Source organism: Haliotis rubra, unplaced genomic scaffold (assembly GCF_003918875.1).
Source record: "Haliotis rubra isolate DU_JTF1 unplaced genomic scaffold, ASM391887v1 Scf46, whole genome shotgun sequence".
In the NCBI taxonomy this organism is placed as follows: domain Eukaryota; kingdom Metazoa; phylum Mollusca; class Gastropoda; order Lepetellida; family Haliotidae; genus Haliotis; species Haliotis rubra.
The window spans coordinates 1095001-1111902 of NW_025767146.1; the positions used below are offsets into that span (position 1 = coordinate 1095001).

A 16902-nucleotide genomic window follows, 5' to 3' on the forward strand; every position below is an offset into this window, starting at 1 on the left:
TTTATAGGAAGGTGGCCTGTTAGATAATTGTTGTAAAAGGACATAATTTGTGTTTGATATCTTGGATGGTATCAAGAATGGTTATTATACTGACAGGATATTCAGATCGACCTAACGTTTGCCTACAATTATGGTATGTCATTATGTTGGATCAATGTATAGAGAGAAATGTGTCTGGTCTCAGGATATTAGGATATCAGGTTGGAGAAGTCTTGTAACAAGTTTGATCACTCTCTGAAGAGTATATCGGACTGGAGTAGCCTTTAGGAAGAGTTCAATCAACGTTTTAAAACAATGTCATAGTGGACCTGTGTTGTGTGAAAATATTGTGTTTGATCACTGGTTGAAAACAAAATCATGGTGGACCAGTGTTGTGGGAAAATATTGTGTTTGATCACTGGTTGAAAGCAAAATCATGGTGGACCAGTGTTGTGGGAAAATATCGGTTTGATCACTGGTTGAAAACAAAATCATGGTGGACCAGGGTTGGTGGAAATATCGCGTTTGATCACTGGTTTATAAAACAATATCATGGTGGACCAGTGTTGTAGGAAAAGTGGCGTTTGATCACTGTTTCAATACAATATCATAGTGGACCAGTGTTGTAGGAAAAGTGGTGTTTGATCACTGTTTCAATACAATATCATGGTGGACCAGTGTTGTAGGAAATGTGGTGTTTGATCACTGTTTCAATACAATATCATGGTGGACCAGAATTGTGGGGAAGGTATCTTGTTGATTATTGCTACAAATGGATACCATCCTGGACCAACGTTGTAAGTAGACACACGTTTAATATCTGTTTTGAAAGGATTTAATGATGGACCAGTGCTGCAAGAAGTCATCTTGATTAAACACTGAATATGACATTAAACGTTCTGACCTGTGTTTTAAAACACTGCAATATTACATCATCTTTTAGAAAGAATGTTATGCCTTTCCTGTGCTTCCAATGCAAGATAACTTTGGACAGCTGTTTCCAAAATTCATCAGATGGGTAGAATTTTCACAGATAACATATATGTAGGACCGGGGCCTAAAACAAATCGTGATTAGTGTTCAGTATTTTTTAAAGTGGAGAGGGGATGATATATCATCACTGCTAAAAGAGGACATCATATATGGATAGTTTTTTAGGGCAGACACTCTTTGTGATCACCGCTGATAGAGGACATTCTATCGGAAGCGTTGTCTGTTGAAAAATGGGCATCAATGTATCATCGTGATCAATGTATTTAAAAGGGGCTGTAATGTTTCACGAACACATGTTGACATCACAATAACTCTACAATGATTCGTTGGTTCGGGTTCACTGCTTACATTTTCTTGTAACTATCTGTTAAGTTCTTGTGATAGCGATACGCTTAAGGCATACGTGTGTTTTAGTAGAACAGTACGGCCTACTGGATCGGCGTAACAGTTGGACGTGTTGTTTGATCAGTGTTACTGAAGACATTAATTTGATTCAGTGTTGTAGGAGATCTTCTTGCATCGGTGTTTTAAGAGGACACCACGTGGAATCAGCTTTATGGAAGGACGTTATAGTGGACCAATCTTATATGAGGACATTATGTTACGTCGCCATGATAAAATGACATTACGCTGAATCAACGTTAATATGACCATGGTATTGCACCACTGTAATAAAAGGACGTTACATTAGGTCAGTGTTTAACGAGATCATTATATTACATCACTGGAATAAAAGGATATTGCATTGGGTCAATATCCAATGAGACAATTGTATTCCATCCCTGTAAGAAAGGATATAACCAGGGCTGTTTAATGCTAACTTTCCATTTCATGAATCTGACAACAGGATGCTTTTGTAGGTCAGTGTTACATGTGAATAATATATCATTACACCATCTTACAATAATAATAATAATATTAATAATTAGCAATTTTAATGTCAGGGCGTCGTCTGATTGACGTGGAGGTTCATCATGTCAGATTGATATTGTCAACTTAACATTAACTTGTCTGTTGATTCTCTTTTGAAGCATGTCCAAACCCATAATGAAAGCAAGGCATTCCACAATTACCTAAAATGCGCCAACATTGTTTGACACAATCTCAATGTCAATGTTGATTTTGTTGATGGTTCTGTACTGTTGGGCGGTACAGAAATGAGTGTCAGCGAAGGGAAGTGCCATGTCAAAGCGGCACAGATGCAAGGAGAGCCTCTGAACGACCGCGCTTATGTGTGCTGGGTTGTGATGAAGTTCTTTGCTTGGATGAAGTCGCTTGGCTTGAGAACTGAAACAGAAGCTTTCTGTTCTCTTCTCAAAACCACTCACATCCCTCTGTAATAGTCATTTTGTGATTTTGCGTTAAAATGTAAATATGAAATGTAGATTATATGATGAATTTTATGAGATTGTCCAACACCTTGTATGTGGATGCCCAGCGTTGGCGCGAACATGGTATCTTAAGAGACATTGTCATGGACAATGACAATGAAAGAAATCTTTCGAATAGGCCCATATACAGTCCCATGCCTAAAAATGCAACAAAACCGGTTTTGTACTTATAGATAAAAAAATGAATCTGTTCATTTCATTGAATGCTCTGTCTCTTTTGACAAAATTCAGAAAAACAAAATATGCGGACCTGTCCTATGAAATGCCTCGCTAGCATCCCAAGTACACCGTCGTCAGGCTCCTCCCATTGTTCTCGGTGCCCTTGGTTTGGTACCTCCTGATCTCTTGACGCAGATCAGGTGTGTACCCGTGTTTTCAACCGGGAGCACAACCCTTATGACACTCTGGGTAATGCAGAAGGCTGCATTATTGGGGAGGCTGCATATTCTCTGAAAAGTTCTTGGTGGGTTCAACTAGGCAGTCCTTCCTGGAGGAAGTCCCATTCGCTTTCTGAGCTGCGTGTAGAGGGGCAAGGGCCCTGAGCTGACAGTGAGCTTAACCAGAGACTTAGAGAGGATCACCCGACCTCCCTCTGCTGCATTTTAAAAGTTTAATCTGTTAAACATAATACTAAGAAATGCATTATGTCAGAGAGCAAAAAGGTAGAGCACTATATAATTACATTATCATAAAAAGGCGTTGTTCTGTATCAGTGTTTAATTAGAACATTACATAATTACATCATATCGTAATAAAGAGGCGTGAGTCTCGATCAAAGTAACCTTACAATATATGATGCGTCATATCATTACAGGGACAGAACGATGTTCTGGATTAGCGTAACAGAGGTTAGGATATAAGTCTGTCTGAGTGACATTCAGAATGTCCTTCCGAACACCTGTATAAACGGACACCACGATGAGTCAGAGTTTAATAAGAAGATAGTTTTCAATCACTGTAATATATGAACTTTAAGCGAGGTCTTAATGCGTGTTAAAGGAGGCCTTTAAGAAATGTCAGGTTAGCACCAAGGCAGATATATACGTAGGTCATTTCACAGTTCAGTTCAGCAGCATGTTGGATCACTTTTGAGAGGAACATCAGTATTCAAATAGACATGTATGTGTGTATGTATGTATGTATGTATGTATGTATGTATGTATGTATGTATGTATGTATGTATGTATGTATGTATGTATGTATGTATGTATGTATGTATGTATGTATGTATGTATGTATGTATGTATGTATGTATGTATGTATGTATGTATGTATGTATGTATGTATGCATGCATGCATGCATGTATGAAACGATTGCAATATCATAGGCATGATATCACCAGAGAAATATGCCACTTTACTCCTACTTAAATTACCTATCTTTTGTGTGTACGGTAGTGTGTAAATGCAATACTAATGAACTGCATTTCAGACGCACGGCGAACAATGATACGATTTTGTTTAACACTGCAAAAAGAAGCAGGGCCTAGATTTTCTAAGCTCTCTTAGCGCTAAGACGGTCATAAGTGTCATACATTAACATTAACTTTCGACTGTCATAGCGCTAAGAGAGCTTCGAAAACCTAGGCCCAGTACGATAATATTCTATGGCAGTATTAGATTAATCCAGGGCAGTATTATAGTACTACTGACGTGCCTCTGCCTTTTGTTAGAACAGCTTGACTGGAGAGTTGGAGGGCCTGTTTATCGATTCGAAACTCGTCTCTTTGATCTACCATCAACTTATTTAAGCGCAGTTTGCTTCACCTTTGTGAAATAATGAATCATAATTTGACATTGAAAGCCAACCAGACGAGGCATTTCATTAATGTTACCGTTGCGAAGTGAGGGAATATTGTCGTGCACATTTGACCTCCAATCGTTGCCCGTAATTAAGTGTTTCCAAATGCATTGTGCTGCTAATGAACGTCATAAACATTTTCCTTGACGTTTTAATTATTTGTGTCACAGCAGCAAACCGAATGTTCTTAAAACGTGCTGGGTTGCCGCAAGCAATTTAGGCGTATATCTTGGGACCAGAGTAGTACTTTGGCATTTCCATACCCCCTGCCTTGATGAAATATTCTGGGATGGATAGACGAAACGTATCGACTTCGTACAGTTTTATGTTATGTGTACCTGAACAGGCACTGATATATAGAGAATGTGACGATATGACGTCACTTTGCAAACTTGTTCTCAAAGGGTATTGACGTCAGATATGACATGGCCAATTCGGGAATATTCCGCCCAAGGGCATAATGAGTCTGAGAAATGTCAGATAGAAATCGAATGTCCAATTTAGGCATGCTGAATCTCTCATGAATTATGCCACATTTGGCTGTACGGATTCTCTGTCGTGGCATATAAACTATGCCAGATTTTCAGTGTACGGATTCTCTGTTGTGGCATATAAACTATGCCAGATTTTCAGTGTACGGTTTCTCTGTCGTGGCATTTAAACTATGCCAGATTTTCAGTGTACGGATTCTCTGTTCTGGCATATAAACTATGCCAGATTTTCAGTGTACGAATTCTCTGTCGTGGCATATAAACTATGCCAGATTTTCAGTGTACGGATTCTCTGTTGTGGCATATAATCTATGCCAGATCTCAGTGTACGGATTCTCTGTCCTGGCATATAAACTATGCCAGATTTTCACTGTACGGATTCTTTGTAATAAATAGGGAATACGCCCGTATTTGGCAGCTTGCTAAATTGTGATTAACTATGCAATATTTGGGTCAACGGCATATCCGATAAAGCATTTAGACTATCCCATATCTCTTTTGTACGGATTCTTTGTCGTATGAGATTTGATCTGTCACGTATATTTGGTTCGCCAAACCTTGCTTAACCGTGATGAATTTTGCCACATTTTGGATGTACGAAGTCCCTAACATAGCATATAGAATATGCCACTTTTTTTCTACACCAGGTCTATGTTGTGTGTGATGGATTATGTCTCGCTGGGATGTACAGATTCTCTGTTATTTGCGATGAATATTCCCCATTGGGAAATTTGAGTCCCTGTTACGTCAGCCGCAATAAGTTGGGTTACGCTTTCTGCAGTCCGAGAAACCAGGGACAGATTAGTTGCAATGTTTATGTTGTCGGTTTAAAACAGAGCATTGCACCTTCGGTTGAAGACTCCTCTGTTGTAATTGACACGAGTTTACAAATACATGTTATGTCTCCTCTGAACAACATCTTAATTACTTTTAATTCTCTTTGAACGAAATTACTGAATTAAGAATTAATGGGTCCCCCGTTGATTATTTTGAAGAACAAAGGCGTATGCTAACATTGAGAAAAAAATCGATAAAATATCCTCGCACGAAGCAATGGTTTCCGGTGGACGTTTATCTCCCGGGGGTACGTCGGCAAACAACCCAAATCGTTGTTGCAACTCCAATGAGCGTGAGCCCGTTTATCATTTGCTTTTTTAAGGACCGAGTTCTCTTGGTCAATTCCGAGGGAGACGTCCACGAATGTAGTGGCGTCTGAGAAGGCCAGTGACAACACCGTCGTTGTTATTGCTACTCTACTGGAAATGGTGCCTGGCTCTTTACAAGGCAATCCAATACATATGCAATAGCTTCTCGTTCATTACTTATAATTTGATTACGAGTTGCAGCGAAAGGAAAACATTAGTCTGTCAAACCAAGAAATTCTACCTAACGGACAACAGTTATTCACGGTGAAACTTTGAATCAAAATTTCTAATTCTACTCTAGCGTGTTAAAGGAACATATACACTATGCATCACGTGTTAAGTTAGCATATATACCACGAACTGCATGAAAAGTGAATGTTCACCAGGCCTCTGCTACACACTGTGTGGTACCCACGCTATATGCCTATACCAGGAATGTCACGTGGATACAGTCACACAGCATACTATGGCAGATATATAGAACCGTATATAATACACCACTGTCATGCATAATGTAACATATATACGAAGCTTGATCATATCACGTCAATACTTCCGGGTAATGTAAGCTGGAATATATCCTCTACATGCCCTCGACAATCATCCTGTCTATTATATCGCAAGGGCGTGCATATACTGGAAGCTAAAAATAGGCATGATGTCATTCAATGGTAGGTTTATTATCCAAATTCATGCAAATATGTCTCGGAATATTCGCTCAAAACACGTTCTGATATATATTGGACCTGATTCAAATGTGCAAGAACGAATAATATTCTGAACAATCCTGTGTTTTAAACAGACCTGATGCAACGGAGCATTTTCTTAACGGTACCTTTCCTTGCTTATTGCTGCGTAATGTACTCCTATACGTTGGCCACATTCTCCCCAGGTTTACGTTTTATCATATTATGATCAAACGCCACTGAAGAAATAGATCTATGTGGTACTGACGTCATCATCTGCAGTTGCATCTGCCAACATTACAGTGAATTATTACCTCTGCAACGGATCATTCTTCTTTAATAGTGATATGTTTTGAGACCTAAACATGATCTATTATAGTTCTTGTGCTGTAATTATAACATACAGTGTTGCTTAACTTTTGACAATCAATATATACTGATGACATATATAACGGAACTCGATTAAACTGGACATAACTGCATGCGTTTTGTAATCAGTGTAAGTGGTGTTCTGAAGAGTATCCGTGCAGGTTGCATTAACGTACGGATTTCAACTTATATCATTCCTCTGCGGCAATGTAACGATACACATGTTTGTATCAACCATTTTAGCCTGTTGTAAGAGTGCCAAGACGTTGCACAGAAATCCATAGGTTAATCCTATTTTCAGTGTATATTGTATTTTCTGGTACATTCCATGTATTTATATGATTGGTTTCTATATGTATAATTGATAATGTAATTCTGCAGGTTTCTAAATTATATATACAAATACCATTCATTCCCGTACAAAGCTTTGTTTTTGCGGTCATAATGATGTATGTGTTCTTTGTTTTTTCTGGCAGCCCAAATTGACATCCATCCATCAGATGAGGACCGACTCATAAAGATTCTCCTGTCTCGCTACAAGCGCCGTGGAAAATACGGGCGTCCGGTGAAACACTTCAATGACACCGTCAAAATTTCATTTAACATCCAACTAATTCAAATTATGGACCTTGATGAGAGAAATCAAGTGCTTACGCTCAACGTCTGGGATAGATACGTGAGTGTCACTTATAATAGCAATGCATCCGTCTGTTGTAGTTTTTAATATTTTTTTAAAACGCCCTGCCTTTATGAATTTGTTCTAGCTGTAAGTATGTACCTTTGTATACAGCTATCAACGGTTTCATCAACAGTTTTACATATGTCACAATGTTAAAACTGTTAACAGTAATATATAACCCCAAAGTTGGAACTACGAAGAATGCATCTGCTTATTGCAATTATATACTGACTTTTCTTAACTGTACACAAACCTTCAGTACCTCTGTGTTTCAATTATGAACAATTGCTGGAGTGCTACAAAACATCAAGGCAGATGTGTACACATGTTTTCGTACAAACTAAACATACGTACCTTGTCAGCTGACTATAAGAATTACAGGCATACTCATGTGTGAAATAAAAATAAGTACGTACCAGGGTGGTTCTATTATAAACAAAAACATGCCAATACCCTTTAATCTATGCATTCAATCTGTATAAACAATTACACACATTCCCTTAGGTTTCTACAATAACAAATACCTGTGTTCCATCTATAAACAATTACATGCATCACTTGAATTTCACCTACAACATATACTCGTGTTCCATCTATAAACAATTACATGCATCACTTGAATTTCACCAACAACATATACTTGTGTTCCATCTATAAACAATTACATGCATCCCTTGAGTTTCAACATTTACATATACTTGTGTTCCATCTATAAACAATTGCATGCATCCCTTGAGTTTCAACAACAGCATATACTTGTGTTCCAACTATAAACAATTACATGCATCCCTTTAGTTTCATCATTAACATATACTTGTGTTCCATCTATGAACAATTGCTGCATCCGCTGAGTTTCAACAATAACATATACTTGTGTTCCATCTATAAACAATTACATGCATCCCTTGAGTTTCATCATTAACATATACTTGTGTTCCATCTATAAACAATTACATGCATCCCTTGAGTTTCAACAATAACATATACTTGTGTTCCATCTATAAACAATTACATGCATCACTTAAGTTTCAACAATAACATATACTTGTGTTCCATCTATAAACAATTACATGCATCACTTGAGATTCAACATTAACATTTACTTGTGTTCCATCTATAAACAATTACACACATTCCCTTGAGTTTCAACAATAACATATACTTGTGTTCCATCTATGAACAATTACATGCATCCCTTGAGTTTCAACAACAGCATATACTTGTGTTCCATCTATAAACAATTACATGCATCCCTTGAGTTTCAACAACAGCATATACTTGTGTTCCATCTATAAACAATTACATGCATCACTTAAGTTTCAACAATAACATATACTTGTGTTCCATCTATAAACAATTACATGCATCACTTGAGATTCAACATTAACATTTACTTGTGTTCCATCTATAAACAATTACACACATTCCCTTGAGTTTCAACAATAACATATACTTGTGTTCCATCTATGAACAATTACATGCATCCCTTGAGTTTCAACATTTACATATACTTGTGTTCCATCTATAAACAATTACGTGCATCCCTTGAGTTTCAACATAAACATATACTTGTGTTCCATCTATAAACAATTACATGCATCCCTTGAGTTTCAACAACAGCATATACTTGTGTTCCATCTATAAACAATTACATGCATCCCTTGAGTTTCAACAATAACATATACTTGTGTTCCATCTATAAACAATTACATGCATCCCTTGAGTTTCAACAATAACATATACTTGTGTTCCATCTATAAACAATTACATGCATCCCTTGAGTTTCAACAATAACATATACTTGTGTCCATCTACAAACAATTACATGCATCCCTTGAGTTTCAACATTAACATATACTTATGTTCCATCTATAAACAATTACACACATTCCCTTGAGTTTCAACATTAACATATACTTGTGTTCCATCTATAAACAATTACACACATTCCCTTTAGTTTCAACAATGACATACATATAGAGAACGCTTGTGTTTCATGTATGAATAATTACATACCTTGAGTTTAAAAAATAGCAGTTATACGCGTACCCTTTGTAATATAATTAAAACAATTACAAGCAAAGATCCTTGTGTTCTATCTGTTAACAATTTCATTCCTACCCTTGAGTTTAAACTTTAACAATTACAAACGTGCCTGTGTGTTGTAACCCTAGTGATTTACACCACAGAATACTACGTGCCCGTTTTAAACAGCCTGATGTTATTGCCAGACAGACCTGTATGATTACCCTGTGTTAAAACAGTAAACAGTTACGTGACTCACACGTTGTGAACTAGAAACAATTACGCCAGTGTCCTTCATGTTATAGCTACCCATTGAGTTATGAAGTGATTAAGTGGTGAGCATGTACATTTAGTGGAGCCCATTCTTCGTGTACGTCGTCATATTAAAGGTATTATCAGCCACTCATTCACGTAATATTGTTAGTTCACGGACCGGGATGAGCTTTAGTCATTATGGGATGCTAGTAGTTTTCATCTCCCGCCCGACTTCCTTGCCTCGTTGACACTTTGCATTGATGGCCATATTCATGGCTTTCTCCAGTCACTTCAAATCATCTCCCTCAGATGCTTCACGGCTCTGAATAGCTTAGCTCGTAAAGGTGTTAGTGTTCCTGAAATATGAAGAAAGCGTTACTGGCGAAGCCTGCGCATGATACAGGCCAGAGAATTCTGTTCAAAAACCATTTGACAATTCAATTAAACGGTCAATATTGAAGGTTTTTCTTGAACATTTTGTATTCGATACGACAAAGAATATTAATACATTTAGTTGTTATACCGGTAGGCTTTCTTGATTCAATGTACCAGTTCTGTTTTGAAAGAAACAATGTGGGAAGATGAAAACAGGAAAACGAAGTATAAGACGTGAGAAGCAAGAAAGAAAATAAAAAGGGAAATTCAAAAGAGATAATTACAACAGATAACGAATTTTAAAGAATTTACAGCGATTGAGTGAAGTAGATTTTTACATCGGTTTAGATAATAACCCTGTTACACCATGATGCAGCTCGTTGTGATAAGAAAATCAGACAGGTCTTAAACTGTTCCTACCTTCCTGAAACCGGCGAGTATGGACACGGTGCTTAAAACCCAAGGACCCAAAGGTATCCCGGGATTCGAACCTATGATCAGCGGATCCTTATTCGGACGTTGGAGTAACTCTGCACAACCTATTATTATGCCTAAAACCAATGTACCTCGTAACGTGACTGGAAGACAAATGTGGAAGGCTAAGTGAGAATGGAAAGGGTGACCAGAAAGTGAAAACATAGTACAAAGGAAACACGCTTGTATGGCGCTGTGTAGAAGTAAAGGGTGTCCAGGAGGATGGGTACAGACAAAGCATTAAGTCTTCTGAAAAGTCTCAAAGAGTCTAACAAATTTGATGAGTGATTTTTTTAGAAATTTGTATATCGGCTCTGTGCAGGAGGAAGACCCGACACAATGGAGGTCGTAACTTTAGTGAATCCCATGACCACGGGCGTGGTGCTGACAATTCAATGGTAATACACAGTACGGGTGTTATAATACACGGTACGGTGTGAAAATACACAGTACTGGTGTTATATTACACGCTACGATGTGATAATACACAGTTTTGGTGTTATAATACACAGTACGGATGTTATAATACACAGTGCGGCGTGATAATACACAGTATTGGTGTTATAATACACAGTGCGGTGTGCTAATACACATTACTGGTGTTATAATACACGCTACGGTGTGATAATACACAGTATTGGTGTTATAATACACGCTATGGTGTGATAATACACAGTATTGGTGTTATAATACACACTGCGGTTGTGAACCAACGATAACGACTGGTGATAGGAAGGCGAAGGGAGAAATAGTGTAGCACATTCCTACGCGGCCCATGCCTCTATAATTCCATAAAACTCTGGCAATTACCTATAGACTTGCAAGTCCTTGAGTAAGATTGAATTTAAGGAACTTTACACCAAACCGTCAACACTTTCTGCATCACCTGGATTGGAATATTTTAAGTACTACCAAAATGGACTCCCGTAACATGGCGTACCAGTGCATTCCGATATATCTCACATACAACCCGCTGTAAAAACCGACAAAGGAATTGCATTGGAGGCAGTGGATGGTGAACCAATAAATCGCATGTGTTTTTTAACAACTTCTACACAAAACATCAAGGAATGAAGAAGATGCATATATTCTCACGAAGGAAACCACATCGTTGCCATTCCTTCATCTTCGCTAGGTTGTTCGACTACACACTGAAGGGTTCAGTTAAAATGATATGTTTGTGAAGCAGTGTTATTGGATAGCATACGTATAATTATGTGTATCAGATGTCTTGCTATATTCATACTTTGTATTTTTTCTTTTCAGAACTGGTATGACGAGTATTTGAAATGGAATCCCGCGGAATGGGGAGGCGTGAACATAGTGAGGATACCACCCAGTAAAATCTGGACACCCGACATTCGACTCTATAACTAGTAGGTGTACATGAATTCATAATCACGGAACATTAGTTAGTGGTGTGCGAACAATAACACTGTCCTCAATGTTTACTCAAAGACACATCCCGTTGGTAGGAAATGCATGTGTTCAGACCAAATATTTATGGCTTGACATTATTGTAGTTTGGCTCAACTTGTAAATCAGCTCATTTATTGCGAAGTCGTTTCTCTGACAGAGCGAGTCAGCATTGCAATGTAATGGCTGATGACAGCAGGTCTGTCATTTTCGTAACTGTATTGAGATTTTGTCTTTTGAATTTTGATTACCACTTGCACTTACATTAAGGATATCTCCTGATTTGGAGTTCAGCATGGATATCGCAACGAACCATGGTAGTCTGGCTTAAATTATCTGTTTACGTCGTTTTTATCCCCCGCAACGCATTTTGCGGGGGGTATTAAACTGGACTCCGTCCGTGCGTGCGTCCGTCCGTCCGCCCGTCCGTGCACCTTTGTCTTTTCCGGAGCAGAACTCTAAAACCGTTCAACATTTCTTCACCAAACTTGGCACATACATGGATCTGGTGGTGTACTGGTGCCTTTTGGTAGTTTTGGAATTCTGAATTAAATATTTTTGGCGTTTCCATGGCAACAAGTTTGACTTAGCCTGAAATTGGTGGTTGTGCTCTTTTCCGGAGCAGAACTCTAAAACTGTTCAATGTTTCTTCACCAAACTTGGCACATAGATTGGTCTGGTGGTGTACTGGTGCCTTTTGATAGTTTTGGAATTCTGAATAAAATATTTTTGGCGTTTCCATGGCAACAAGTTTGACTTAGCCTGAAATTGTGGTAGGGCTCTTTTCCGGAGCTGAACACTAAAACTGTTCACTATTTCTTCACCGAACTTGGCACATAGATAGATCTGGTGGTGTACGGGTGCCTTTTGGTAGTTTTGGAATTCTGAATAATTTTTGGGGGGCATTTCCATGGCAACAAGTTTGACTTAGCCTGAAATTGGTGATAGTGCTGCTTTCTGGAGCAGAACTGTAAAAACCTTTCAATACTCTCCTTCCACTTTTCTATATACACACCTAAATGTTTGACATAATCATAACTCGTAGACATAATCATGAAGCGTATTTTTCCATTGCGGGGGATAGTGATGACTTTGTCTTCTTGTTGTATTTGTGAAGAGATACCTTTGTGCATATGAAATCTGTATTTTGTTGTTGGTCCAAATGGAGCCGTGACGCATGCCTACTCCTTTGTAATGAGAAAGCGTTAAAACCCCACGTTATTCATACGGTAATGGATAGAAACAGAATCCTAAAACAATGAAAACGAATGCCCTTAAACCTAAAGAAATCATTTACCCCAAATGTTCCAAACCGAGAGATCTTGTCCTGACGTCATCAGGTCAAGGTTATTTTAAGGCTTGCCCTTGAAGACAATCAAGTCGGTGAAACAGTGTCTTACACGCATGTGACGTGTTGCGAGTACATCGTCGGAGATCCTTAACTGAAAGTTCTATAAACAAGTTTAGGATAATCCAGCTGTCAGATATGTCGCTGTCCCGTTGAAGTGTGTTATAGCAGCGACCAGAAGATATCCTGACTCACGAGTACATGTCAACAGCATATCTGATACGCTTTGTTGATAATTATTGCTACGCATTGAGTCTGAATCAATTAAACTAATCATCTGTATATATCTTTCACACTTATAAATACTGTCATACTACACTAAATTGTTTAAATGCTACACTACACTGATAATCAGACGAAGGTGGCTCTACACTGTAACGACCGATCTTATAACATCATATTCATTTTTCCAATTTTACCCTGAGCGAACTTGAAGTCAAGAACAACTTAGGTTCTATAACACACAGGTAACGAATTTCCCTCACCTGCATGTTGTCAAACTATAATGCATTAAAAATGCTGGTGTGTGTAGTATTTCTTCAGTTTATCACCCGTCTAATCACAAGATACATTAATCAATCAGCGGTATAATTTGATAATTGGAGGATAGATTAATTCGTTTAGTTTCTGCTTCGAGTCAAGCTAATGAGATTACTGATAAAAGTGAACAACATGAGTAATTTGAACACAACAGCGTATCTCTGCTGCCGGAAAAAAAGTAGAAAAAAATGTGCAGAGCGGCCATAACTACGTGTTGTATGTTTGAAGCAGAATGCTGCTTTACACCATGTGCGCTACAATACCACGTGGTGTGTAACGCCAGCTGGGAGACATTCTCGAAGGAATTCTACAGTTACAGTCACATGTGTATTACTGAGTAAGATGGTAAGGCATGACGTTGTGATTTGAAATGTAAAACTAATATAAAGGCAATTGGGCGTTACTTTTTTAACTCATTTGGGAATCGAACCTGTATTTTAGGCGTCATGAATGAGGCCTTTTAAGAAAAGCCCACCTCGCCATGTAAACTGACCCTATTTTACATTATTTCAAGTGAAATGACTCTTTCTTGAAACATCGTGTCAGTGGTTCACTTAAAGTGACGGATCGTTGATACTGATCCACACCCGTATATTGACCATGATACAACCCGTATTGTTCAGGTGACACCCCAAATTGATCGTGATACGCCACGTACTGATCTTGAAACACCCACATGCTTTGGTGTGAACGTCGCTACGATATACATACACACTCGGAAAATTTATATAAACCGTAAATTTCTACAAAAGCCACAGAGGAAATAAACCTGCCTCTAACAAACGACAAAATGCAATGAATGATACATAATGCTGTCTTTTCAAATCTTCACATATTACTTTTAAGGCTGAACATGAGCAATTAATTATGTTTCTATACCTTTGGTGTCTTACATCAGAACACTTCTCGAAGAAAAATGAAAACTGAGATGTATGTTGGAGCCGTTAGAAAAGGTGCACCTTTGAGTCTTATTTAGGCATTTACTGTACATGTTATTGTCCTTCTATTTGATGTATATCCCACTAAAAGACATTCTGTTCTGCTTCAGTGCTGACGAGAGGCTGGAGGAACACAGGGATGCCTTGTGCCAAATAGAAAATACCGGCCTAGTTATATGGTTACCTCAAGCTGTCTATAAAAGCTCGTGTGAAATTGATGTATCAGCATTTCCGTTTGATATACAGAATTGCCATTTAAAGTTTGGTTCGTGGACGTATGATCAATCTAAAGTGGATCTTGAACTACTGGGCAAAGAGAAGGAAATAGACCTGACTGAATATGTGGTGTCCAATGCGTGGAACATACTGTCAGCTCCAGCCAAGAGGAACGAGGTGTCCTACTCGTGTTGTCCAGAGCAATACGTCGACTTGACCTTCCGACTCATCTTCCAGCGTCGTTCTGTGCTGTACAACTATATTCTCATCCTCCCGTGTATCCTGCTCACCTCGCTCACACTCGTGCTCTTCTGGATCCCGCCCGAGTCTCCAGCCAAGTTGATGTTGGGTAGGTAGCAACACATGTCAAGTTGATGTTGGGTAGGTAGCAACACATGCCAAGTTGATGTTGGGTAGGTAGCAACACATGCCAAGTTGATGTTGGGTAGGTAGCAACACATGTCAAGTTAATATTGGGTAGGTGCCAACACATGCCAAGTTGATGTTGGGTAGGTACCAACACATGTCAAGTTGATGTTGGGTAGGTAGCAACACATGCCAAGTTGATGTTGGGTAGGTAGCAACACATGTCAAGTTGATGTTGGGTAGGTAGCAACACATGTCAAGTTGATGTTGGGTAGGTAGCAACACATGTCAAGTTGATGTTGGGTAGGTAGCAACACATGTCAAGTTGATGTTGGGTAGGTAGCAACACATGTCAAGTTGATGTTGGGTAGGTAGCAACACATGTCAAGTTGATGTTGGGTAGGTACCAACACATGTCAAGTTAATGTTGGGTAGGTAGCAACACATGCCAAGTTAATGTTGGGTAGGTAGCAACACATGCCAAGTTGATGTTGTGTAGGTAGCAACACACATGTCCAAGTTAATGCCAAGTTAATGTTGGGTAGGTAGTAACACATGCCAAGTTGATGTTGGGTAGGTAGCAACACATGCCAAGTTGATGTTGGGTAGGTAGCAAACAACACATGCCAAGTTAATGTTGGGTAGGTTGTCAAGTTGATGTTGGTAGGTACATGCCAAGTTGATGTTGGGTAGGTAGCAACACATGCCAAGTTGATGTTGGGTAGGTAGCAACACATGTCAAGTTGATGTTGGGTAGGTAGCAACACATGTCAAGTTGATGTTGGGTAGGTAGCAACACATGTCAAGTTAATGTTGGGTAGGTAGCAACACATGCCAAGTTGATGTTGTGTAGGTAGCAACACATGCCAAGTTGATGTTGGGTAGGTAGCAACACATGCCAAGTTGATGTTGGGTAGGTAGCAACACATGCCAAGTTGATGTTGGGTAGGTAGCAAACACATGCCAAGTTGATGTTGGGTAGGTAGCAACACATGTCAAGTTGATGTTGGGTAGGTAGCAACACATGCCAAGTTGATGTTGGGTAGGTAGCAACACATGCCAAGTTGATGTTGGGTAGGTAGCAACACATGCCAAGTTGATGTTGGGTAGGTAGCAACACACGTCAAGTTGATGTTGGGTAGCAACAACACATGCCAAGTTGATGTTGGGTAGGTAGCAACACATGCCAAGTTGATGTTGGGTAGGTAGCAACACATGCCAAGTTGATGTTGGGTAGGTAGCAACACATGTCAAGTTGATGTTGGGTAGGTAGCAACACATGTCAAGTTGATGTTGGGTAGGTAGCAACACATGCCAAGTTGATGTTGGGTAGGTAGCAACACATGCCAAGTTGATGTTGGGTAGGTAGCAACACATGCCAAGTTGATGTTGGGTAGGTAGCAACACATGCCAAG

At 38.9% G+C, this 16902-nt stretch overlaps 1 protein-coding gene across 1 annotated transcript in view; it reads left to right on the plus strand.

Annotated features, from left to right (window-relative positions):
- LOC124290221 (neuronal acetylcholine receptor subunit alpha-2-like) overlaps positions 1-16902 on the plus strand; it is an 80232-nt gene that overhangs the window by 40908 nt on the left and 22422 nt on the right. Inside the window, exons 3-5 of the mRNA XM_046726935.1 lie at positions 7332-7531; positions 11930-12039; positions 15016-15470. Coding sequence (XP_046582891.1) covers positions 7332-7531; positions 11930-12039; positions 15016-15470 — 765 coding nt within the window. The remainder of the gene's footprint in view (positions 1-7331; positions 7532-11929; positions 12040-15015; positions 15471-16902) is intronic.